The sequence below is a fragment of the Oncorhynchus mykiss genome, chromosome 6 (genome assembly GCF_057628025.1).
Source record: "Oncorhynchus mykiss isolate SJ-2025 chromosome 6, ASM5762802v1, whole genome shotgun sequence".
Lineage (NCBI taxonomy): Eukaryota > Metazoa > Chordata > Actinopteri > Salmoniformes > Salmonidae > Oncorhynchus > Oncorhynchus mykiss.
This window is the reverse complement of record NC_143027.1, coordinates 56,630,634-56,656,682: the sequence shown is the minus strand read 5'-3', so window position 1 is coordinate 56,656,682 and position 26,049 is coordinate 56,630,634. Positions and strand designations below refer to the sequence as shown.

The following is a 26,049-nucleotide window of genomic DNA, read 5'->3' as shown; positions in this document are numbered from 1 at the left end:
AGCCATCTCTCCTGACTGGCCCCCTCCCTCCCACCACTTAATAACCAGTCTGGGAGAGTGAGAGAGCTAGGTGTAACCCAGAAATAGGAAGCATAGTAAGGGAGGTCCTTCTGCTCTCCACTCTCTCCTTAAAGGATAGGTTTCTGATAAAAAAAATATTTGTTTTGTAAAAGCTAAACTTGACAGGATGGAGTATGTTTTTCCATAATGGTGATGAATAATTTCAATGAAACACACCTGTAGAGTACGAGTAGAAGAAACACTTAATAGACCAGGTGCCTTTTTAATATTTTTTTCCTTTTGATATCCTGTCATAAACATTGCTTTTCATTCGCCAAGTATTCCAGGCCTCTATCCATCATGCAACTCAGTCCTTTTTCTATTGTACTTGGCTGTCATTCTGCTATAAATTATATTCTACTCAAGTTGTATTACATTGCCAAGCTATTCCGACGTCTGAGAATAGCAGGCTGCAAATGAACTCCGATACCACACATGCAGTCATGGTTATACCTACTGTATGAATTGGACCTATAGGTAACAGTTTACTGTAGGCCCCCAATGTATACATTCACTTTACTGTAGGTCCCCTATGTATGCATTTACTGTAGGCCCCCATAATGCCTTTCTAGCAGCTCTTTATAACAGCTACAAAAGCTGTTATAACATCAGTAATTAACATGATACTCATGTGGAGCCTTTTTCATACCTACTGTACAGATTAGACCCCAGCTGTTTTTATTCCCACTTCCCAAAGATATTTACTGCTGCATCTCTAATGGCTATCTGGTGAACCTCTAATTCCCCCTCAAAACAAATGATCAGAAAACCAACGGGATGCCTAATTAATGTCCCAATCAGACCGTGAAATGCTTTTGAGATATTCAATATTTGCTAATAAGAACAACGTGGCCTGAAACAAGTGTGGACGTCTTGCAATGGGTGTCTGTCTTATTTTCAAAGTGCATAACAAGGGGGGCTGGTGTTGCTAGCCAACAATCAAACTGTTGTTGTTGACATTTTCATGTTAAGATGAGTGACAAATCCCTGGTGTAGGGAGAAATGATGGTCTATATTTATGGAAAGTGTATTGGCTACTGCAATGCATCAAACCAATGCCTGTCTTTTCACAAGGGGAACTTTTTTACGATGTTACCAGCCGGTTACTACATTTCTGGAAAAGCACAAAAAAAGTGTTGTAAAGTTGAGTTTCTTGGTTGTATCATATACAGTATAACTCTGCTACTGCCACTATTCAGTGTACTAATGGAGTTTTGGGAAAATGCACGCTGATGCTATATGAATACCTGTCTTGTTTGTAATAAGGTAGAGTTGTGTTATTTTCAATTGAGACCATTCCTACAGCTCGAGGCGAAGAAACAGAGTGTGAGGTTGAGGTTATTCTCCGTAGCTGGGCGAATTTGATGTGAGGCATTGGGTAGAAAACATTGTTTGATTGGTGTTGCACTCTGCCCCTAGGGAGCTCTATAGTGTGTTTTCTCTAAACCTACTAAGCAGCAAAAAGTGGAAACCAGGGTTAGTAACAAGCGCTGTCAAATGAATTTGGTTTGGGACGATACTGCACTAAACCACTAAACCATAAGCACTAAACAAACTTATGTTTCAATGTTCTCACTTCAAACATTTCATCATCTTGGCTCATTTAGAATTGATGAAATTAGTGCAACTGCTAATCAATTATCAATACGGTGTTAAAGGGAATACATTATTTCAATCAATTAGGAGCTGAATCTTTATCTTCCTTTTCCCTACACGCGAAAACTATAAATTAGTACCCCCAGTGGACCACATACAGCGAACAGCTGTAGCTGTACTTGGAAATTGACACGCACAATAGGAAGTCATTTGCGATGGGTAACACATACTCATCATAAATGCCTATAACATGTAGAGCATTTGATGAATGTGAAGCTGTGGTTCCACTCAAAAGATCCCTTGTTATTTTCTGGTATTTATATTTCATTCAAATGTTCATATTGTGTGGTGCAGAAACCTTGTTGGGGTTCACATACTCAATGTAAGTTCCCTGGAGTAGCACAGTTTCTCTGGACCCCCCTGCAAAGTTAAAGTCCCCCCCCCCCCCCCCCCCCCTAAAACATGTGACTGCGTCAGCCAATCACACAGTATAGCCTACCGATCATTGTCAATGGTTCTGAAATTGCGACGTCTACGCGGCTGCTTATCGGTAGGCTTTGTGGTGCTAGTGCTTGAAGTAGCCGGTAGCTTTGCTTTAATGGGTACATGTTTATTTATATTTGGTCGTCATTTTATCATGTTAAAAGGATCAGACCATTTTTTTCAATTTTTGTCTAAAAGGACATACCCAAATCTAATTGCCTGTAGCTCAGGACCTGAAGCAAGGAAACAGCAGAGGTTCAAACTTTAGAACCCAGTTCCTACATTTGAATATAAAACTGTATTTTATCAAACTAAACTATGCTACATTTTATCTCTGGGACCCTCACGATGACAAATCAGAGCAAGATTACTGAATGTAAGTACATTATTTACTTTCAGAGGTGAATGTATCAAACCAGTTGCCGTGATAAAAGTAGCAGCATCCCAGTCTTGACAGAGACCTCACTGCCCAGGCCCAGAAATGACAGTGGCCTTGCTGGGGGGGGGGGGGGGGGGGGGGGGGGGGGGGGGGGGGGGGGGTCCCAGGACCATGTTTAGGAAACCCTGGTCTGGCCTACCTTAGGGTACATACAGTATTTAGCTAGTAGCCTATTTATATTACACATTGGAACTCGGACTCCACGCTGTCAGGGCGATCCGTTTCATCACTCGTGGGCTTACCAGTGTTCACAGAAGGGGGGTCGCTCTCATGAGCACCGCTGGGTCTCTGGCAGTTGTCATCTTGGTTTTCTGGGAGAGGAGGAGGAGGAGGAGAAGGAATGCCAGCACTCTCACTAGAGGAAATGTCCCTATTTTGAGAATAGGGACATTTCCTCTAGTGAGAGTGCTGGCAGGGTAGATGAGGACGAGCAAGGCCACTGTCATATCTGGGCCCGGGCAGTGAGGTCTCTGTCGAGACTGGGATACTGCTAGTGCTAGCTGCAGCATAAATAGGCCTACTAGCTTCCACCTTCAACGGTTTTTCATCAGTCGAGGAGTTGGTAGCTTTGGTGACGTGGTTATCTTCGGTAATTTGGCGCGAGCTTGATCAGATAAAGCTTTTTAGGGTGTTTTTGTGCACAACTTGGTCTTGACTTTTATTTATTCATCTTGAACAACGCAATCACTCTCCATCCGAGTCTAACCTGATTCACCAAACTTTTTTTTAACTTGGTAGCCAATTAGTTGAGGAGGTCGAAGCGGACTGCTGCCGGCGCCGCGGAGGAATAGGCTAACTAGATGCATGAAAACTATATTGTCTTTCTGACTCACCTACTGCCATGTAGATTGGACAACAGAAACACTTTGCTTGCTACATGTGGAAATTAAAAAGGAGGGTTACTGTCAAAATTATGTATTTACAAAATTAATATAATTTAGACATACAGTGCATTCGGAAAGTATTCATACATTACAGCTTGATTCAAAAATTGATTACATAATTTTTTTCCCCTCATCAATCTACACACAATACCCCATAATGACAAAGTGAAAGACCCTTTCCTATAAGACTAAAAAATTGAGCTCAGGTGCCTCCTGTTTCCATTAATCATCCTTGAAATGTTTCTACAACTTGATTGGAGTCCACCTGTGGTAAATTCAATTAATTGGACATGATTTGGAAAGGCACATACCTGTCTATATACGGTCCCACAGAACAAAAATCAAACCATGAGGTCAAAGAAATTATCCATAGAGCTCCGTGAGAGGATTGTGTCTAGGCACACATCTGGGGAAGGGTACCAACAAATGTCTGCAGCATTGAAGGTCCCCAAGAACACAGTGTCCTCCATCATTTTTAAATGGAAGAAGTTTGGAACCACCAAGACTGGCCCATACTGAGCAATCTGGGGTGAAGGGCCTTGGTCAGGGAGGTGACCAAGAACCCGATGGTCACTCTGACAGAGCTCCAGTGTTCCTCTGTGGAGATGGGAGAACCTTCCAGAAGGACAACCATCTCTGCAAGACTCCACCAATAAGGCCTTTATGGTAGAGTGGCCAGATGAAAGCCACTACTCAGTAAAATGCACGTGACAGCCCGCTTGGAGTTTGCAGAAAAAGGCACCTAAAGGACTCTCAGTCCATGTGGAACAAAGATTCTTTGGTCTGATGAAACCAAGATTGAACTCTTTGGGATGAATGCAGTGTGTCAAGTCTGGAAGCAACCTGGCACCATCCCTGCGGTGAAGCATGGTGGTGGCAGCATCATGCTGTGGGGATGTTTTGCAGCTACACGGATTGGGAGACTAGTCAGGATCGAGGGAAAAATGAACGGAGCAAAGTAGAGAGAGATCATTGATGAAAACCTGCTCCAGAGCACTCAGAACCTCAGACTGGCATGACCGTTCACCTTCCAACAGGACAACAACCCTAAGCACACAGCCAAGACAACGCAGGAGTGGCTTCGGGAACAAGTCTGTGAATGTCCTTGAGTGGCCCAGCCAGAGCCCAGACTTGAACCCGATCGAACATCTCTGGAGAGACCTGAAAATAGCTGTGCAGCGACGCTCCCCATCCAACCTGACAGAGCTGAGAGGACCTGCAGAGAAGAATGGGAGAAACTCCCCAAATACAGGTGTACTAGGCTTGTAGAGTCATTCCCAAGAAGACTCAACTCTGTTATCACTGCCAAAGGTGATGAAAGTGCCAAAGTACTGAATAAAGGGTCTGAATACTTATGTAAATGTTATATTTAAGTTTTTTATTTTTAACAAATGTTAAAAAATGTCTGAAACTGTTTTTGCTTTGAAATTCTGGGGTATTGCGTGTAGATTGATGAGGGAAAATACAATTTATTAAATTTTTGTATAAGGCTGTAACGTAACAAAATGTTTAAAAAAGTCAAGGGGTCTGAAATAGTCAAGGGGTCTTTCCAAATGCACTCTAGGTGTGAGATGGCGGGCACATGGGCCCCCGGAGCTGATTTCTGCTACGCTAGTGTGTAAGTTGCTCTGCATAATTGAACATTCGGCCCACCTTTCATGAATTTTCACCCCAAAAATGACAACCATTCATGGATGAATGCTACTCTAGACGAGACAGTAGCAACAACACTAGATGACCCAAAACCCCTAACTGTCTTAGCGTTCTGTGGTGCTTGTCAATAAAACACAGATCCAATTGTATTACCTCTGGATGACTAGTCTACAAAACGGACATCAGTAAAGTTAAGGAGTGCTGCTGCATGTAAATAGACTTCAAAAATATTAACAACTTTAGGTAGGCCAAGAAAATAGGTACACAAACTCCAATAGATGAACCACACACAAAAATGTATGATTTGAATTTCCCAGTTGGAGGCATGCCATTCCAAAAAAGTATTACAACATGATGAAAAAGATTGGCCTGGTTATTTCATCACTATCATAGCAAATGTGGCATTATACTTGTAACAGTTTAATTGTATAATAGCTCTGGAAACACAATAAACTCTCCAACACTGCTCAGGCTTATTGCTCTGATTTATCAGTAAGTCATATGAATCAATTATACTGTAATAACACAATTGAACATGTCAAATGTTAACAATGTAGCATGCTACAGTTTTCTATTTTACATCCATCATTTCATTGTGTCGTGCCGCAGCCCAAAGGGAACGTTGTGCTGGGATGTGTTATCGACCTACCCATGGGCAGAGGCATGAACTCCAGATGCACCAACATGAACTGTGATGTTATTAGTGTGTCAACCACCTAGCCATAGTTTAAAGTCCCCCGGGTGCCTTCAGAGCTGAGGTCAGCTGGGCCTTGAATTCTCTCCCCTTCCTCCCTGGGACAATCTCAATGACCTCATTGAAGGACAACATTTCCCTTAGAATCCTTCGTCGCAGAGGTGAAACAGAAAGCAGAATCGGATTTGAAATCCCCCCCCCCCCCCCCCCCCCACCGCAATCCAGTCTTTTAGATGTAGTCCTGCGCTGCAGTGGGCCGCCATCTGCATCAGCCGTTTGAGGCTGGACACGAGGAATGGCTGCACTACAGGACACCGCAGTACAGGATACAGGACACGAGGAATGGCTGCGCTACAGAGACATGTCAAGCTTACGATAAAAAGATTGCGATAAACAAAGATATCACTCTGACACAATGAGCATATGGGCTATTATATTAATCACACAGTGGAAAATAATCAGTCGCCCACCGTGGGCATAAATGCCTCCAATATGAGAAACAGCAACCCCACCAACAGTCAATCCACCTACTCTAGATACACCCATTTCCGATAAATCGTAGTCAAAACCAGCAGTGAATCATAATATTTTACATAGTTCTATACGTGTTTTTGTAAATCTTTAGAAGCTAACTAAAAAAGCAGTAAAAACGGTGTAATATGACCATATGGAGGTACTTGGCGCATTAGCAGGAAGTCTGCTTTAAAGGCAGAGAATCATTTTAAGTTGTTTGACCTTGGGATGTATAGAACTGTTTTGAAGATAGCGCAAGAACATCAACAACATACAGTAGGATGAAATCCAGTGCAGGCAGGAATAGCTGGCATGGTTGATGATAGTTACTACCTTCATGATACCTTTCATGTAAATGTCACAACATTTTAGATGTAGTTGACAGTCTGTCAGAAAACACATGTCATTAATTTGATTTATTTCGCCTACAGATCAAGTTCCTCAAGATGGAGATGGAGAAAAAGACCAAAATAATCAAGGACCTGCAACAGGAGGTACTTGTGCTCTCCCCACCTACTGACTCGTGGCTGACTCATTTCTAATTCATGATCACCGTGACCTGTAAATGTTATGTTAATGTCAGTCATCAGAGAAATGCCTTAGTAACCGTGTCAGATGATATGGTCATCGACATCACTTGAACTTGTAATGTGTATTGATATCCTTTTCTAAATCTATATGATGCTGTCATTTTGGATTGCGAAGGTCACAGATAGCCATTGGCAACTGAGGGCCTTATTCTGTCAGTGTTGAATGATGTAATTGGTGGAGAGGCCTATTATGAGCACTAATACCACTGGATGCACTGAATTCGTCAGAGCCTCGGGGCCTTGAACAGGGCTGGTGTCGTGGGACCTTCTAATTGGCCAACCTGGGGGCAGTTACTGGCTGCAGCGTGGCTGGCGCAAGATCCTATAGTTTAAGGGCATATGCCCCAGGGCAGAGGAGAAGAAAGTAATCAATCAGAAGTCACAACGGTTTCCAGCATGATAGAGCCTGGGTAAAGAAATGAGAAGCTACCACAATATTCATTGAAAAAGTCAGGTGAGAGGTAGAGAGTTCACACTGCCCGAGGGAGGTCAGGGAACATTCTATGACATTATTAGCTCTACTAAAACAAAAAGGGGGAAATACTGTGCAGGGGTGTGTGACTACACACCAAACTCCAGAACAAACTCTAGAGGCAACATAAGCGAACCCAGCAAACCTAGGAGTACTCCAGTCAATGTTGATGTTTTCACATCAGAGAGTAACATTGGACATGGCTGTAATGTTGTACAACAGATTGCTCTAAATTACCTGTAAATGAGGCAATGATTGGACTACATAATGACCAATTAGATGGTCTTCAAACCTCAAGCACCAAGTTCATTATGGTGAGAGAGCCAGCTTGGAGATGAGAGGAGGGAAGATACACGATTCTTGTCTGTGGTCACCATGGAGATGAAAGGATACAGTCCTTTGTGTGCCACAGTTCTAAGTAAAAGCAAAACTATAATTAGCTGGTAATTTAGAAAAGAGCAAAAATAGAAATGCACCATGCAACAATTTCAATGATTTTACAGAGTTACAGTTCATGTAAGGAAATCAGTCAGTTGAAACAAATTCACTAGGCCCTAATCTATGGATTCCACATGAATGGGCAGGCAGCCATTGGTGGGCCTGGGAGGGCATAGGCCCACCCACTGGGGAGCCAGGCCTAGCCAGTCAGAAGGAGTTTTTCCCCACAAAAGGTCTTTATTACAGACAAAAATACTCCTCAGTTTCATCAGCTATCCGGGTGGCTGTTCTCAGACGATCCCACAGATGAAGAAGCCGGATGGGGAGTTCCTGGGCTGGAGTAGTTACAAGTGGGCTGCAGTTGTGAGGCCGGTTGGACGTACTGCCAAATTCTCAAAAGCTACGTTGGAGTCGGCTTATGGTAGAGAAATTAACATTAAATTATCTGGCAACGGCTCTGGTGGACATTCCTGCAGTCAGCATGCCAAAAGTCAATTGCACGCTCCCTCAAAACTTGAGACATTTTAGAGTGCCATTTTATTGTCCCCAGAAAAAGGTACACCTGTGTAATGATCATGCTGTTTAATCAGCTTCTTGATATGCCACACCTGTCAGGTGAATTGATTGTCTTGGCAAAGAAAAAATTGTCACTTACAGGGATGTAAACAAATGTATGCCCAAAATTTGAGAGGAATAAGCATGGAACATTTCTGGGATCGTTTATTTCAGCTCATGAAATGTGTGCATTTATGTGCATTTATATTTTTGTTCAGTATAAATCCTTGATCACGTCTTTAAAAATACTTGCAAGGCACACAATCACACCAATCACTATGCCAAATAAAGGCTTGTTAAATAGTGATTCCGGTAGTCTGACCAATGTAGGAGTGAGTCAAATTGTACTGTAATCAGAAAATAAACATTGGTTATTTGGGAGAGTTACAATTGAAAATGTTTTACACAGTTCATTGAAGTTGTATTTGGGCAGAACCTCTGAGATTTCTGCTGGCAGTCAGAAGCACTGTAAATGGGCTCTGTGAACACTTTGAAAGTACATTATGTAGGGCCAGCGCTCCACTATAAGTTGGTCGCTGTAGCGTTGACATTATAAGTCTTGGATTTTTCCTGTGCCAGATCTATCTCTCCAGTTGTGAGTGTCTTTGTAGCTTGATACAGAGGTGTCATCAGTAGTAGATAGTGGCGTCTGAGAACTACTTTGGCGGCTGTAGCTTTGGCATTTCGAGTCTTGGCCATATCCTACACCAGATGTATCATGAAAAATATCTTTGGGTGTCTTTTTTTCACTAGACACAGAGGTTTCAGCTGTTGTGCATTCCTACTGTGTAGGTCAGAGAGGTATCCTAGTTTTGTCATATCCTATCAGACAATGTATGTCATTGGACATGGACATGCTTTTACTACACTCTGCAATGTCACTGAGGCTAGATGGAAGTAGTTTGCTTAGATTTCAGATGCGTTCTAATCTCACTGTGTCAAACCATTGGCATTGACTTTCTAAAGGCTTAAACAAATGTATGTCTAAAATAACCATATAAGAACAGAAGTTCCTCAGTCTTATTAGGACGTGTCTTAAGTCTGGGGAAATTGCCATTTTTTTATCAATTACAGTACAGAACAGAGATATATCCTTCCAGTCCTGTTATAATTAATGAAATGTCATCTGCATAGATAACTGGATTGTGGCTACTATTTTAAATTCCCTTATTATCGGCAGTACCTTATTTAATCAGTAAGGGGCTTGAGATAAATATGCAAATAGGAGAGTAGATAGTGGGCCACCCTGGCTTGCGCTTCTGTCCCTATTACCAAAGGGGGAGCAGGACTAATTTAACACCCTACACCTGGAAGCGATTGATAGATAACTTGAATGTCAAATGGACTCAAGTTATCACAAAGCCCAAAGCGACACTAGGCAATAAGTAAATACTTCCATTCAATGTCATCAGCAGATATAATAAGGCCTCTCAGTTGAGTCTGGAGTCAATATTTGTATTTATTATGGGTCCCCATTAGCTGCTGCAAAAGCAGCAGATACTCTTCCTGGGGTCCAGCAAAATAAAGGCAGTTTATACCATTTTAAAAACATTACAATACATTCACCGATTTCACATCACACTGTGTGCCCTCAGGCCCCTACTCCAGCACTACCACATATCTACAGTACTAAATTTGTGTGTGTGTGTGTGCCAATGTTTGTGTTGTTTCACCATCCCCACTGTTCCATACGTTTTTTTTAATCTGTTTTTTAAATCTAATTTTACTGCCTATATGAGAATAGAGTTCCATGTAGTCATGGTTCTATGTAGTACTGCGTACTGCGTGCCTCCCATAGTCTGGACTTGGGGACCGTGACGAGAACTCTTGTGGCATGTCTTGGGGGGTATGCATGGGTGTCCGAGCTGGGTTTACCAGTAGTTGGGTGTGCCAGTAGTTTAGACAGACAGCTCGGTGCATTCAACCTGTCAATACCTCTCATAAATAAAAGTAGCGATGAAGTCAATCTCTCCTTTACTTTCAGCCAGCAGAGATTGACAAGCATATTATTAATATTAGCTCTCTGTGTACATCCAAGGGCCAGCCGTGCGGTCCTGTTCTGAGCCAATTGCAATTTTCCTGTCCTTTTTTGTGGCACCTGACCACATGACTGAACAGTAGTCAAGGTGCGACAAAACTAGGGCCTATAGGACCTGCCTTGTTGATAGTGTTGTTAAGAAGGCAGAGCACCGCTTTATTATAGACAGACTTCTCCCCATCTTAGCTACTACTGCATCAATATGTTTTGACCATGACAGTTTACAATCTAGTGTTACTCCAAGCAGTTTAGTCATATCAACTTGCTCAATTTCCACATTATTTACTACAATATTTAGTTGAGGTTTGGGGTTTAGTGAGTGTTTTGTTCCAAACACAATGCTTTTAGTTTTAGAAATATTTAGGGCAAAATTATTCCTTGCCACCCACTCTGAAACTAACTGCAGCTCTTTGTTGAGTGTTGCAGTCATTTCAGTCGGTGTAGTTGCTGACGTGTATAGTGTTGAGTCATCCCCATACATAGACACTCTGGCTTTACTCAAAGTTAGTGGCATGTCGTTAGTAAACATTTTAAAAAGCAAGGGGCCTAAACAGCTACCCTGGGGAATTCCTGATTCTAACTGGATTATATTTGAGAGGCTTCCATTAAAGAACACCTTCTGTGTTCTGTTAGACAAGTAACTCTTCGTCCACATTGTATAAACTTACACATAGAACATGTTATCACTATTGAAAGAGAGTACCCCTCGCAATGAAACACATCTGAATGGGGATGGAATTAACTGTTTACATCGCCATTCTGTTTGCCAACCATTCTGGATAGAATCTCCCTGGGCACATTAATAAGTAATATGGGGCCTTGCAGATGCTGATTCATATTGAACCGTTTTTCTTCAATATCAGGGACACTTCCTTAGTTAAACTTTGTAGGCAGGGCCTCTGTTGATACTGTAGCTAGAAAGGTCTGGCATTGAAGGCCATCAGCTTTTCATTTTACTAATGATTTTTGTGGCAAACTATGTATCGCTATATACATTTGAATTGGTAATAGTAATAGTAATTGGTACACTGCACCTACCTGTGTAACTACACTGTATTTACATATTTTTTTGCACACAAGGAGGTGGTTACCCGGATGCAGATTAAGCATGCACTAAAAACCGTCAACAGATTCTCCAATAAATGTGCGTTTTAGTTGAGGATTAGGCTTGATCTGTGTCCGGGAAACCACCCCTTAGTGTAAAGTGGGACCATTTTATATTTCTCTCTGAAACTGCCTGATTTGTTAAGTGACCTGGTAAGATTATTGCCATGTCTGCCATGAAGACAGGACACTCAGACCTCTGGGTTTCCACTTGATCTGGTGCTCTGATGAGCTCTTTGTAAAGACCTTGACTCCGCCAATTCCTTTACATACATAGAAGCTTTCTTCTCCAATTAGAATCAGACATTAGCTAAGCTACATGTTTTTCCTTTTTGAATAAAATATTAGCGCATAGAGGTCTTGTTCTTGATCTTATTCTTGTTCTTCTTAGTCTTCTTCTTCAACTTGAACAACTTTTTAAGACTTTGACTCGAGTTTGGATTGATTGTTCACTGAAACAGAATTAAAATATGTTGTCGGTGGGTGTGAATGTGTCATTTGCATGTGCAGATACCTCTTGGTTACAATCATTTACAAACCATGCTCCTTTCACATCAGCCCTTCCAAGTATCAGTTTCAACCGATCATGTCACCAGAAAATCTTTATGACTGCAATTTGCTGTAAACTCATCTTCTATAATTTACTTTTAAGGCTGAGGATGTGCATTTAGGGATTAAAGCTAGAAAAGGATTGAGCGATCGACACAGACACCGTTTCTGCTGTGATATGACAGTCTATGAGAGGGGAACTTCTGTAGGAGACAGCTGATCCATGAGCTACTCAATCTCTTTGCAGTGAGTGTGAAGGAGATCCCTCTGACAGGTGGAAATGGGGTATGAAAAGTTCTGAGGATCAATGGAAGTTTTGTATGATGCTTTCATTGGTGACCATTTAGATGAGGGTGACACGTGTCTCTTCCAATCATCCTCTAGCGAACATCTGCACCTGTAACTTTAACAAGTTGAAGAGAGATATGATGAGGCATTTAAGCAGCCATCTTTTGCTGATTAGCCTGGATTCCCTTGTCATTGTAGCGAATGATAATAAATAAAAATGAAAGGACCAAATGTCAAATCTGATCCCAGGATTTGTCATTTGTCATATTGTGTATGAAACCTTAAAGGGATACTTAGGGATTTTGGCAATAAAGCCCTTTATCTACCTCCCCAGAGTCAGATGAACTCATGGATACAATTTTTCTGTCTCTGCAGAAGGAAGTTGCAGGTAGTTTTGCAAGCCAATGCTAACTAGCAATTCCTGGAAGTCTATGGTATCTACTAGCATGCTAGCATTTACTATAGACATCGAGTCATTGCACTAACGCTAGTAAGCAACTTCCTTCAAACTGCATGCAGAGACCTAAAAATGGTATCAGTGAGTTAATCTTACTCTGGGGAAGTAGCTAAAGGGTTTTATTGCAAAAATCCGTAAGTATTCCTTTAATTCACTGAAGAGGTAGAAAATAATGTGGTCCTTTATCTACCCTCCCATTCACTAAATTGTCAGAATAATTTGGACAGACACCCCTTAAGCACTTACTAATGGCATGTCTTAGTTGTGCTTTGCAATATTCATGCTGCATTGCTAGCTTGATGATCAGTACATAAGCACACTGAACAGCTTAAAAGGTCAAACCAAAATGTATTAATTTATTCATACAGGGAGAAAATCATTTAAAATGCCAAGTGTACAGTGAAAAACGATGAACTGGCAGTTAAAATAACTTGAGCCCTTCTCAGTAGACGTACTGATTTTAGAGGGTCCCTGTCCTACAGAGGGGAGAGTAGAAGAGAGTAGAATCCGGGGGAAATAACTATCAAATCAAATAAAATTGTATTTGTCACATGCACCGAATACAATAGGTATTACAGTGAAACGCTTACTTACAAGCCATTAACCAACAATGCAGTTTTAAGAAAAATAAGTGAAGTAAAAAAATAGATAAGTAAAAAGTAAATATAAAAATAGCAAATCGTTAGAGAGCAGCAGTAAAATAACAGTAGCGAGGCTATATACAGGGGTACCGGTACGGAGTCAATGTACGGGGACACAGGTTAGTCAAGGTAATTGAGGTAATATGTACATGTAGGTGGAGTTAAAGTGACTATGCATTGATAATAACCAGAGGGGTAGCAGCAGTGTAAAAGAGGGGGGCAATGCAGGTCCTGGATGGCTGGAAGTTTAGCCTTAGTGATGTACTGGGACGTATGCACTACCCTCTTTAGACCTTGTGGTCTGAGGTCGAGCAGTTGCCATAGCAAGCAGTGATGCAACCAGTCAGAATGCTCTCGATGGTTCAGCTGTATAACATTTTGAGGTTCTGAGGACCCATTCCAAATCTTTCTGGAATCTTCAAGTCTCCTAAGGGGGAATAGGCTTTGTCATGTCCTCTACACGACTGTCTAGGTGTGTTTGGACCATGATAGTTTTACATTTTTTATAGTTTATTTTTTATTGAATATTTAAAACATGCAATATACTTGCAGTGAAGCAACAACTACATCACATTAGTCATCTAACGGACTCCCATCCAGGGCGACACACAGAAGCAACCAGGGTCAACACCCTTCTCAAGGGCACGTTGACAGAACCGAACAAGCAATCCATCAGCCACCAGCTCCCAGCTGCCAGGCCACCAGCCCTCCAAGAGTGTTATGTTTTATTTTGGCTTTATTTTTCTACTTTTATCTTTGACTGTCATTCTATCCCCCGCCCAGCAACTCCACTCCCACTCGTCTCCAATTCCACATCCCAACATGGCCACCCTCTTCGGATATCTACGCACCATATATCTTTTAACTATGCTGTGAAGTTTAACATAAAATTTCAATCTATCTAATCGAATAGAATCCACAGATTGCGAGTTGAAGATAAATACTTTTACTAAGAGTATTAGTATATTAGCAATTGACTGACACGGTCACTCCAGATCTCCCAACAGTACTATTTCTAGGGTAAATTTTAAATCAATGTTATGCATTTTCAGCCATTCCTGAACCCGAGATCAGAAACAGGCTACTTGAGGGCAATACCAAAATAAATGGTCTATTGATTCTGTTTCCTCGCAACACAATCTGCAGAGCTTCGATGATTGTACGCCCCAAATATATATATTTTTGTTGGTGGCAAGAAATCTATCTAATAATTTTAGCCGAAAAGCACAGTCTAATCCCGTGTTGTTTTATATATATATATATATATCAACCATGGGATCGGTACATCAAAAATCTCTTCCCAACTATTTTGCAATCTGTATGGTACAGCTTTCAACATCCTGATCCTCAAATGAAACTGGCATACTTTCCTATTTATGCTTTTGTTTTCCTCCGCCAGTTTTGATCCTTTATATTGGGCAGACAAACCAGTTCCCTAGCTCCTCCCGCTGCCACCTGCCTCCATTTTTGGGGTAATGCTGTAATCTTGGATTGAGCAGACCTTCTCGTACAATTCTGATAACTCCATGAAAGACATAACCCTACCATTCCAATTGACAATATCATTTAAAAACAAAGTACCCTTTTCAAAAATCTTTCCCATAAATACAGGTATTTTATCAACCAGCACAATTGAGTATAGCCATAATATTTGTTGTAATATTTGTTCTATTTTTTCAGGGGGTGAAATTGAAATTGTAGGCAGCTGCTAAATTCTTGTTTGAAAAAGAGAGATACTTTGAAAAAAGGGTCATTTTCAATTAATCAAAAATGAGACATGGCAATCTGCACAAAGGCAAAGAGGCCATTTTTAAGCAATGGATGAGCTTTTCTTAATAATCTACTTGAGAACCATTTAGGGTTCAAGTAAAACTTTTGAATAAGTGACACCTTTAGAGAGAGGTTTAGTGATTTTATATTTAATCATCTCAACCCACCCTATTCATTATATAGATGGGCACCCTTTATTTTGTTTGGTTTAGCGTCCCAGATAAAGCAAAATACTTTTGCTCATATGATTTGAAAAATGAATCATCAGGAGTAGGCAGTGCTATAAATTAGTGAATAAACTGAGATATGATTAAGGATTTTTTTTCTATTGAAATTCATTGTGGAGAGTTTATTTGTATCTTTTGTGATATGAATACCAAGTACAGTGCCTTGCGAAAGTATTCGGCCCCTTTGAACTTTGCGACCTTTTGCCACATTTCAGGCTTCAAACATAAAGATATAAAACTGTATTTTTTTGTGAAGAATCAACAACAAGTGGGACACAATCATGAAGTGGAACGACATTTATTGGATATTTCAAACTTTTTTAACAAATCAAAAACTGAAAAATTATTCAGCCCCTTTACTTTCAGTGCAGCAAACTCTCTCCAGAAGTTCAGTGAGGATCTCTGAATGATCCAATGTTGACCTAAATGACTAATGATGATAAATACAATCCACCTGTGTGTAATCAAGTCTCCGTATAAATGCACCTTGACTGTGATAGTCTCAGAGGTCCGTTAAAAGCGCAGAGAGCATCATGAAGAACAAGGAACACACCAGGCAGGTCCGAGATACTGTTGTGAAGAGGTTTAAAGCCGGATTTGGATACAAAAAGATTTCCCAAGCTTTAAACATCCCAAGGAGCACTGTGCAAGCGATAATATTGAAATGGAAGGAGTATCAGACCACTGCAAATCTACCAAGACCTGGCCGTCCCTCTAAACTTTCAGCTCATACAAGGAGAAGACTGATCAGAGATGCAGCCAAGAGGCCCATGATCACTCTGGATGAACTGCAGAGATCTACAGCTGAGGTGGGAGACTCTGTCCATAGGACAACAATCATTCGTATATTGCACAAATCTGGCCTTTATGGAAGAGTGGCAAGAAGAAAGCCATTTCTTAAAGATATCCATAAAAAGTGTTGTTTAAAGTTTGCCACAAGCCACCTGGGAGACACACCAAACATGTGGAAGAAGGTGCTCTGGTCAGATGAAACCAAAATTGAACTTTTTGGCAACAATGCAAAACGTTATGTTTGGCATAAAAAAAAACACAGCTCATCAGCCTGAACACACCATCCCCACTGTCAAACATGGTGGTGGCAGCATCATGGTTTGGGCCTGCTTTTCTTTAGCAGGGACAGGGAAGATGGTTAAAATTGATGGGAAGATGGATGGAGCCAAATACAGGACCATTCTGGAAGAAAACCTGATGGAGTCTGCAAAAGACCTGAGACTGGGACGGAGATTTGTCTTCCAACAAGACAATGATCCAAAACATAAAGCAAAATCTACAATGGAATGGTTAAAAAATAAACATATCCAGGTGTTAGAATGGCCAAGTCAAAGTCCAGACCTGAATCCAATCGAGAATCTGTGGAAAGAACTGAAAACTGCCAGTCTCTCGATGTGCAAAACTGATAGAGACATACCCCAAGCGACTTACAGCTGTAATCGCAGAAAAAGGTGGCGCTACAAAGTATTAACTTAAGGGGGCTGAATAATTTTGCACTCCCAATTTTTCAGTTTTTGATTTGTTAAAAAAGTTTGAAATATCCAATAAATGTCGTTCCACTTCATGATTGTGTCCCACTTGTTGTTGATTCTTCACAAAAAAATACAGTTTTATATATTTATGTTTGAAGCCTGAAATGTGGCAAAAGGTCGCAAAGTTCAAGGGGGCCGAATACTTTCGCAAGGCACTGTATGTCTACTTTACCGTCAGTCCATTTTATAGTTAAACTGCAGGGTAATGTAAAAGTTGTATTTTTTAAAAGATCCAATACGTAATATTGTACACTTATCATAATTAGGATTTAGTCCCGAGATTCCATAAATATCTTCAATGAGACATTGCAGGGTCAAGCTTGCAGGCTTAATTTAAAACTTGAGTCATCAGCATACATGGACACCTTTGATAGTTTGTTGTTGATGTGGTCACCAAGGAACTTGCAGCTCTCAACCTGCTCCACTACAGCCCTGTCGATAAGAATGAGGGCGCGCTCGGTCCTCCTTTTCCTGTAGTCCACAATCAGCTCCTTTGTCTTGATCACTTTGAGGGAGAGCTTGTTATCTTGGCACCACATGGCCAGGTCTCTGACAACCTCCCTATAGGCTGTCTTTGTTATCATCGTTATCGGTGATCAGGCCTACCGATGTTGTGTCGTTGGCAAACTTAATGATGGTGTTGGAGGCGTGCCTGGCCATGCAGTCATGGGTGAACAGGGAGTACAGGAGGGAACTGAGCATGCACCCTTGAGGGTTGAGGAACAGCGTGGCAGATGTGTTGTTGTCCTGGATCCAGTTGCAGAGGGAGGTGTTTAGTCTCAGGGTCCTTAGCTTAGTGATGAGCTTTTGAGGGCACTATGGTGTTGAACGCTGAGCTGTAGTCGATGAATAGCATTCTCATATAGTTCCTTTTGTCCAGGTGGGTAAGGACAGTGTGGAGTGCAATGGAGATTACATCATCTGTAGATCTGTTGAGGCAGTATGCAAATTGGAGTGGGTCTAGAATTTCTGGGATAATGGTGTTGATGTGAGCCATGACCAGCCTTCATGGCTACAGAAGTGAGTGCTACGGGTCGGTAGTCATTTATGCAGGTTACCTTAGTGTTATTGGGCACAGGGCCTATGGTGGTCTGCTTGAAACATGTTGGTATTACAGACTCTGACAGGGAGAAGTTGAAAATGTCAGTGAAGACACTTGCCAGTTGGTCAGCGCATGCTCGGACTACACATCCAGGTAATCCGTCTGGGCCCGTGGCATTGTGAATGTTGACCTGTTTAAAGGTAACTACTCACATTGGATACGGAGAGCATGATCACACAGTCGTCCAGAACAGCTGATGCTCTCATGCATGCTTCAGTGTTGCTTGTCTCGAAGCAAGCATAGAAGTAATTAACTTGTCTGGTAGACTCGTGTCACTGGGAAGCTCTCGGCTGTGCTTCCCTTTGTAGTCTATAATAGTGTTCAAGCCCTGTATTGATTACCCATTTATTTGTCTCTGCCTGCAAATCTTCCTCCTAAAAGGTAGGCTACATCCTAAATGCAAAACATAGCAAGTGTTGCTGTCATCATTCTGGCAGCTTCAAGTTCAGTAGCCATTCCTGCGAGATCCGGTGCGGTGTGTTCTCAATTAAATAAAGTGGGCTATAGCCTATGCATGGGCGGAAAAGCACGGGGCAGTATTCTTTCCAAGGAAATGTACTTCCTAAATATGATTAGGCTATAGTTTACTACATTGCCTAGAAATAAGTATTGATCACCTATATTTCTCTGTCTGAAAATCATCCCACTTCTAAAAGGTAGGCTATAAAAATAGCTCAAGAGAAAAAAGTCTCCAACTCTGCTCTCTTCAAACTACATCTATCATATTGGCTGATATACCCCAGTAATACAGATAGCCTAATATAATGGGCCATGTGAGAATCTCTGGTAATTTAACCTATTTCTGCCCTGCATTTTTGCACTTTGATATTATCCATAGGGCGCAAAATTGTTGGGACCACATCTGGAAAGTTAGCTGCGTCACATACAGTGCATTCGGAAAGTATTCAGACCCCTTGACTTTTTCCAAATTTTATTTCGTTACAGCTTTATTCTAAAATGTATTAAATCGTTTTTTTCCCTCATCAAGCTAGTGTAGACCCCATAATGACAAAGCAAAAACAGTTTTTTATACATTTTCTGCAAATGTATTAAAAAAAATAAACGGAAATATCACATTTACATAAATATTCAGACCCTTTACTCAGTACTTTGTTGAAACACATTTGTCAGCGATTACGGCCTAAAGTCTTCTTTGGTTTGACGCTTTTTGGGGAGTTTCTCCCATTTTTCTGTGCAGATCCTCTCAAGCTCTGTCAGGTTGGATAGGGAGCGTCACTGCACAGTTATTTTCAGGTCTCTCTAGAGATGTTCGATCGGGTTAAAGTCCGGGCTTTGGCTGGGCCACTCAAGGACATTCAGAGACTTGTCCCGAAGCCACTCCTGTGTTGTCTTGGCTGTGTGCTTAGGGTTGTTGTCCTGTTGGAAGGTGAAACTTTGCCCCAGTCTGAGGTCCTGAGTGCTCTGGGCAGGTTTTCATCTAGGATCTCTGTATCTTTCTCCATTCATCTTTCTCTCGATCCTGACTCGTCTCCCAGTCCCTGCCTCTGAAAAACATCCCCACAGCATGATGCTGCCACCGCCATGCTTCACTATAGGGATGGTTCCAGGTTTCCTCCAAAGAAGGCATTCAGGCCAAATAGTTCAATCTTGGTTTCATCATACCAGAGAATCTTGTTTCTCATGTTCTGAGAGTCCTTTAGGTGCCTTTTGGCAAACTCCAAGTGGGCTGTCATGTGCCTTTTACCGAGGAGTGGCTTTCGTCTGGACAATTCCTTCGAAATCACGGCTTGGCTTTTGCTCTGACATGCACTTTCAACTGTGGAACTTTGTATAGACAGGGTGTGCCTTTTCCAAATCATGTCCAATCAATTTGTAGAAACATCTCAAGGATGATCAATGGAAACAGGATGCACCTGAGCTCAATTTTGAGACTCATAACAAAAAATCTGAATACTTACAGTACGCGTCAAAAGTTTGGACACACCTACTTATTTCAGGGTTTTCTTTATTTTAACTATTTTTTACATTGTAGAATTTGTTTTATTTTTTGATTTCACCTTTATTTAACCAGGTAGGCAAGTTGAGAACAAGTTCTAATTTACAATTGCGACCTGGCCAAGATGAAGCAAAGCAGTTTGACACATACAACAACACAGAGTTACACATGGAGTAAAACAAACATACAGTCAATAATGCAGTAGGAAAATAAGTCTATATACAATGTGAGCAAGTGAGGTGAGATAAGGGAGGTAAAGGCAAAAAAAGGCCATGGTGGCGAAGTAAATACAATATAGCAAGTAAAACACTGGAATGGCTGATTTGCAGTGGAAGAATGTGCAAAGTAGAGATAGAAATAATGGGGTGCAAAGGGGCAAAATAAATAAATACAGTAGGGAAAGAGGTAGTTGTTTGGGCTAAATTATAGATGGGCTATGTACAGGTGCAGTAATCTGTGAGCTGCTCTGACAGCTGGTGCTTAAAGCTAGTGAGGGAGATAAGTGTTTCCAGTTTCAGAGATTTTTGTTGTTCGTTCCAGTCATTGGCAGCAGAGAACTGGAAGGAGAGGCAGCCAAAGGAAGAATTGGTTTTGGGGGTGACCAGAGAATTATGGCTGCTGGAGCGCGTGCTACAGGTGGGTGCTGCTATGGTGACCACTGAGATAAGGGGGGACTTTACCTAGCAGGGTCTTGTAGATGATCCAGTGGGTTTGGCGACGAGTATGAAGCGAGGGCCAGCCAACGAGAGCGTACAGGACACAGTGGTGGATAGTATATGGGGCTTTGGTAACAAAATGGATGGCACTGTGATAGACTGCATCTAATTTGAGTAGGGTATTGGGGGCTATTTTGTAAATGACATCTCTGAAGTCGAGGATTGGTAGGATGGTCAGTTTTACAAGGGTATGTTTGGCAGCATGAGTGAAGGATGCTTTGTTTGCGAAATAGGAAGCCAATTCTAGATTTAACTTTGGATTGGAGATGTTTGATGTGAGTCTGGAAGGAGAGTTTACAGTCTAACCAGACCTAGGTATTTGTAGTTGTCCACATATTCTAAGTCAGAGCCGTCCTGAGTAGTGATGTTGGACAGGCGGGCAGGTGCAGGCAGCGATCGGTTGAAGAGCATGCATTTAGTTTTACTTGTATTTAAGAGCAATTGGAGGCCACGGAAGGAGAGTTGTATGGCATTGAAGCTCGCCTGGAGTGTTGTTAACACAGTGCCCAAAGAAGGGCCAGAAGTATACAGAATGGTGTCGTTTGCGTAGAGGTGGATCAGAGACTCACCAGCAGCAAGAGCGACATCATTGATGTATACAGAGAAGAGAGTCGGTCCAAGAATTGAATCCTGTGGCACCCCCATAGAGACTGCCTGAGGCCCGGACAACAGACCCTCGGATTTGACACACTGAACTCTATCAGAGAAGTAGTTGGTGAACCAGGTGAGGCAATCATTTGAGAAACCAAGGCTGTCGAGTCTGCCGATGAGGAGGTGGTGATTGACAGAGTCAAAAACCTTGGCCAGGTCAATGAATACGGCTGCACAGTATTGTTTCTTATCGATGGCGGTTAAGATATCATTTAGGACCTTGAGCGTGGCTGAGGTGCACCCATAACCAGCTTTGAAACCAGATTGCATAGCGGAGAAGGTATGGTGGGATTCGTAATGGTCGGTAATCTGTTTGTTGACTTGGCTTTCGAAGACCTTAGAAAGGCGGTATAGGATAGATATAGGTTTGTAGCATTTTGGTTCAAGAGTGTCCCCACCTTTGAAGAGGGGGATGACCACAGCTGCTTTACAATCTTTGGGAATCTCAGACGACACGAAAGAGAGGGGGAACAGGCTAGTAAGAGGGGTGGCAACAATTTTGGCCGATAACTTTAGAAAGAAAGGGTCCAGATTGTCTAGCCCGGCTGATTTGTGGATTTATCGGTGATGACAGTGTTTCCTATCTTCAGTGCAGTGGGCAGCTGGGAAGAGGTGTTCTTATTCTACATGGACTTTAGAGTGTCCCATAACTTTTTAGAGTTTGTGTTGCAGGAAGCACATTTCTGCTTGAAAAAGCTAGCCTTGGCTTTTCTAACTGCCTGTGTATATTGGTTTCTAGCTTCCCTGAAAAGTTGCAAATCACGGGGGCTGTTCAATGCTAATGCAGAATGCCACAGGATGTTTTTGTGTTGGTTAAGGGCAGTCTGGAGAGAACCAAGGGCTATATCTGTTTCTGGTTCTACATTTATTGAATGGGCCATGCTTATTTCAGATGGTGAGGAAAGCATTAAAAAAAAAAAAAACAGGCATCCTCTACTGACGGGATGAGATCGATATCCTTCCAGGATACCCCGGCCAGGTCGATTAGAAAGGCCTGCTCGCTGAAGTGTTCAGGGAGCGTTTGACAGTGGTGAGTGGAGGTCGTTTGACCGCTGACCCATTACGGATGCAGGCAATGAGGCAGTGATCGCTGAGATCTTGGTTGAAAACAGCAGAGGTGTATTTAGAGGGCAAGTTGGTTAGGATGATATCTATGAGGGTGCCCATGTTTACGGCTTGGGGTGGTACCTGGTAGGTTCATTGATAATTTGTGTGAGATTGAGGGCATCAAGCTTAGATTGTAGGATGGCTGGGGTGTTAAGCATGTTCCAGTTTAGGTCGCCTAGCAGCACGAGCTCTGAAGATAGATGGGGGGCAATCAGTTCAGATATGGTGTCCAGAGCACAGCTGGGGGCAGAGGGTTGTCTATAGCAGGCGGAAACGGTGAGAGACTTGTTTTCAGAGAGGTGGATTTTTAAAAGTAGAAGTTCAAATAGTTTGGGTACAGACCTGGATAGTAGGACAGAACTTTGCTTTGCAGGCTATCTTTGCAGTAGATTGCAACACCGCCCCCTTTGGACATTCTATCTTGTCTGAAAATGTTGTAGTTAGGGATGAAAATTTCAAAATTTTTGGTGGTCTTCCTGAGCGAGGATTCAGATACGGCTAGAACATCCGGGTTGGTAGAGTGTGCTAAAGCAGTGAATAAAACAAACTTAGGGAAGAGGCTTCTAATGTTAACATGCATGAAACCAAGGCTATTACGGTTACAGAAGTCATCAAAAGAGAGCGCCTGGGGAATAGGAGTGGAGCTAGGCACTGCAGGGCCTGGATTCACCTCTACATCACCAGAGGAACAGAGGAGGAGTAGGATAAGGGTACAGCTAAAAGCTATGAGAATTGGTCGTCTAGACCGTCTGGAACAGAGAGTAAAAGGAGGTTTCTGGGGGTGAGAAAATAGCTTCAAGGTATAATGTACAGACAAAGGTATGGTAGGATGTGAATACAGTGGAGGTAAACCTAGGTATTGAGTGATGATGAGAGAGATATTGTCTCTAGAAACATCATTGAAACCAGGTGATGTCATCGCATGTGTGGGTGGTGGAACTGAAAGGTTGGATAAGGAATATTGAGCAGGGCTAGAGGCTCTACAGTGAGATAAGCCAATAAACACTAACCAGAACAGCAATGGACAAGGCATATTGACATTAAGGAGAGGCATGCTTAGTCGAGTGATCATAAGGGTCCAGTGAGTAGTGAGGTTGGTTGGGGTCACAGCGATTCAGACAGCTAGCCTGGCCATCGGTAGCAAGCTAGCATAGGATGGAGGTCTGTTTTTAGCCACCTCGTGCGTTTCCATCGGTAGATTAGTGGGGTTCCTTGTGGTAGAGGGGATCAATCCAATTGGCAAAATCGATATAGTTATAGTGACCCAAGAAAAATTGTCCGATAGATCTATTCAGAAAGCAGCCGATAAGACAGCTAACGATTATCGGGCCGCAGGTGGGCGTTCAGGTAACGTCGCGACGGAGGGGCCAGTTGGATAACTCCCTCGGGCTGATAACGTCAGTAGTCCAGTTGTGAAGGCCAGGTGGGGCTCTGCATTGGCAGTAAAACGGGTCCGGATAGGTATTTTTAGCCCAGGAGTGGATGATGGAACTCTTCAGCTGGCTAGCTCCGGAATAATTGATGTTTGCTCCGGGATAGACGTAAGCCAATAGTCACACGGATAGCAGCTAGCTAGCTGCGAGATCCAGGTGTAAATGTCCAGAGCTTGCGGTTGAAATCCGGGGATATGGAGAGAAAAATAGGTTGCGTTGTACAAAACTGGCGATAGAATTTCGAGCTAAAGGATAGCTGATGACCACAAACCGTGTTTAGCTTCTGGTTAGCTTCTGGCTAGCTTCTTGTTAGCTTCTGGTTAGCTTCTGGCTAGCTTCTATTGTGGATTTCAGATTTGAGGTAAATAATACTTTTTTTTTAATTGGTGAGGCGGGTTGCAGGAGAGTGTTTTGAAGTTGAGTTTTTGGAAATGAAAATATATAAAAGATATGCGAAGAAAGGTGGAAATATAGACGAGGACAAAGGATGTCTGACTGCTATGTCATTTTGGGTAGATGAATAACAGTGAAGACATCAAAACCATGAAATAACACATATGGAATCATGTAATAACCAAAAAAGTGTTAAACAAATCAAAATATATTTTATATTTGAGATTCTTCAAAGTAGCCACACTTTGCCTTGATGGCAGCTTTGTACACTCTTGGCATTCTCTCAACCAGCTTCATGAGGTAGTCACCTGGAATGCATTTCAATGAACAGGTATGCCTTGTTAAAAGTTTATTTGTGGAATTTCTTTCCTTAATGCGTTTGAGCCAATCAGTTGTGTTGTGACAAGGTAGGGGTTGTATACAGAAGATAGCCCTATTTGGTAAATGGATAAGTCAATATTATGGCAATATTATGTTTCTTCAAGTGCAGTCGCAAAAACCATCAACCGCTATGATGAAACTGAGGACCACCACAGAAATGAAGACCCAGAGTTACCTCTGCTGCAGAGGGAAGTTCGTTACCAGCCTCAGAAATCGCAGCCCAAATAAAACTGACACTTCTCAACAGAAACTGTTTAGAGGAGACTGCATGAATCAGGCCTTCATAGTCGAATTGCTGCAAAGAAACCACTACACCAATAAGAAGAAGAGACTTGCTTGGGCCAAGAAACACGACCAATGGACAAAGAGTGGTAGAAATCTGTTCTTTTTTCTGATGAGCCCAAATTTGAGATTTATGGTTCCCACCGTCGTGTCTTTATGAGACGCGGCCTAGGTGAACGGATGATCTCTGCATGTGTGGTTCCCACAGTGAAGCATGAAGGAGGACGTGTGATGGTGTGGGGGTGCTTTGCTCGTGACACAGATGTGATTTATTTAGAATTCAAGGAACACTTAACCAGCATGGCTACCACAGCATTCTGCTACAATACGCTGACCCATCTGGTTTGAGCTTAGTGGGACTGTCATTGTTTTTCAACAGGACAATGACCCAACACACCTCCAGGCTGTGTAAGGGCTATTTGACCAAGAAGGTCAGTGATGGAGTGCTGCATCAGGTGACCTAGCCTCCACAATTACTTGATCTCAAGTCAATTTAGATGGTTTGGGATGAGTTGTACCACAGAGTGAAGGAAAGCAACCAACAAGTGCTCAGCATATGTGGGACTCCTTCAAGACTGTTGGAAAAGCATTCCAAGTGAAGCTGGTTGAGAGAATGCCAAGAGTGTGCAAAGCTGTCATCAAGGTAAAGGGTGGCTCCTTTGAAGAATCTCAAATATAAAATATATTTTGATTTCTTTTGGTTGCTACATGATTCCATATGTGTCATTTCATAGTTTTTATGTCTTCACTATTATTCTACATTGTAGAAAATAAAGAAAATCCCTTGACTGGTACTGTATGTAAATAAGGTCTTTCTGTTTTACCTTTTTAATACATTTGAGAATTTTGTTGTTGTATTTACTACATTTTAGAATACGGCTGTAACGTAACAAATGTGAAAAAAGGGAAGGGGTCTGAATACATTATGAATGCACTATACTCCTAAAAATAACATCTCGGGGCCTCCCGAGGGGCTCAGCTTGTACGTCACTGCATCACTGTCCTGGCTATGTCAATACAGATGCCGGTTCA

The 26,049-nt window shown here is 42.0% G+C and overlaps 1 protein-coding gene across 1 annotated transcript in view; it reads left to right on the top strand.

The window, feature by feature from the left end:
* LOC110526185 (leucine zipper protein 2) overlaps window positions 1–26,049 on the top strand; it is a 177,908-nt gene that overhangs the window by 102,562 nt on the left and 49,297 nt on the right. Inside the window, exon 5 of the mRNA XM_021606898.3 lies at window positions 6,754–6,816. Within this exon, the coding sequence (XP_021462573.2) occupies window positions 6,754–6,816 (63 nt within the window). The remainder of the gene's footprint in view (window positions 1–6,753; window positions 6,817–26,049) is intronic.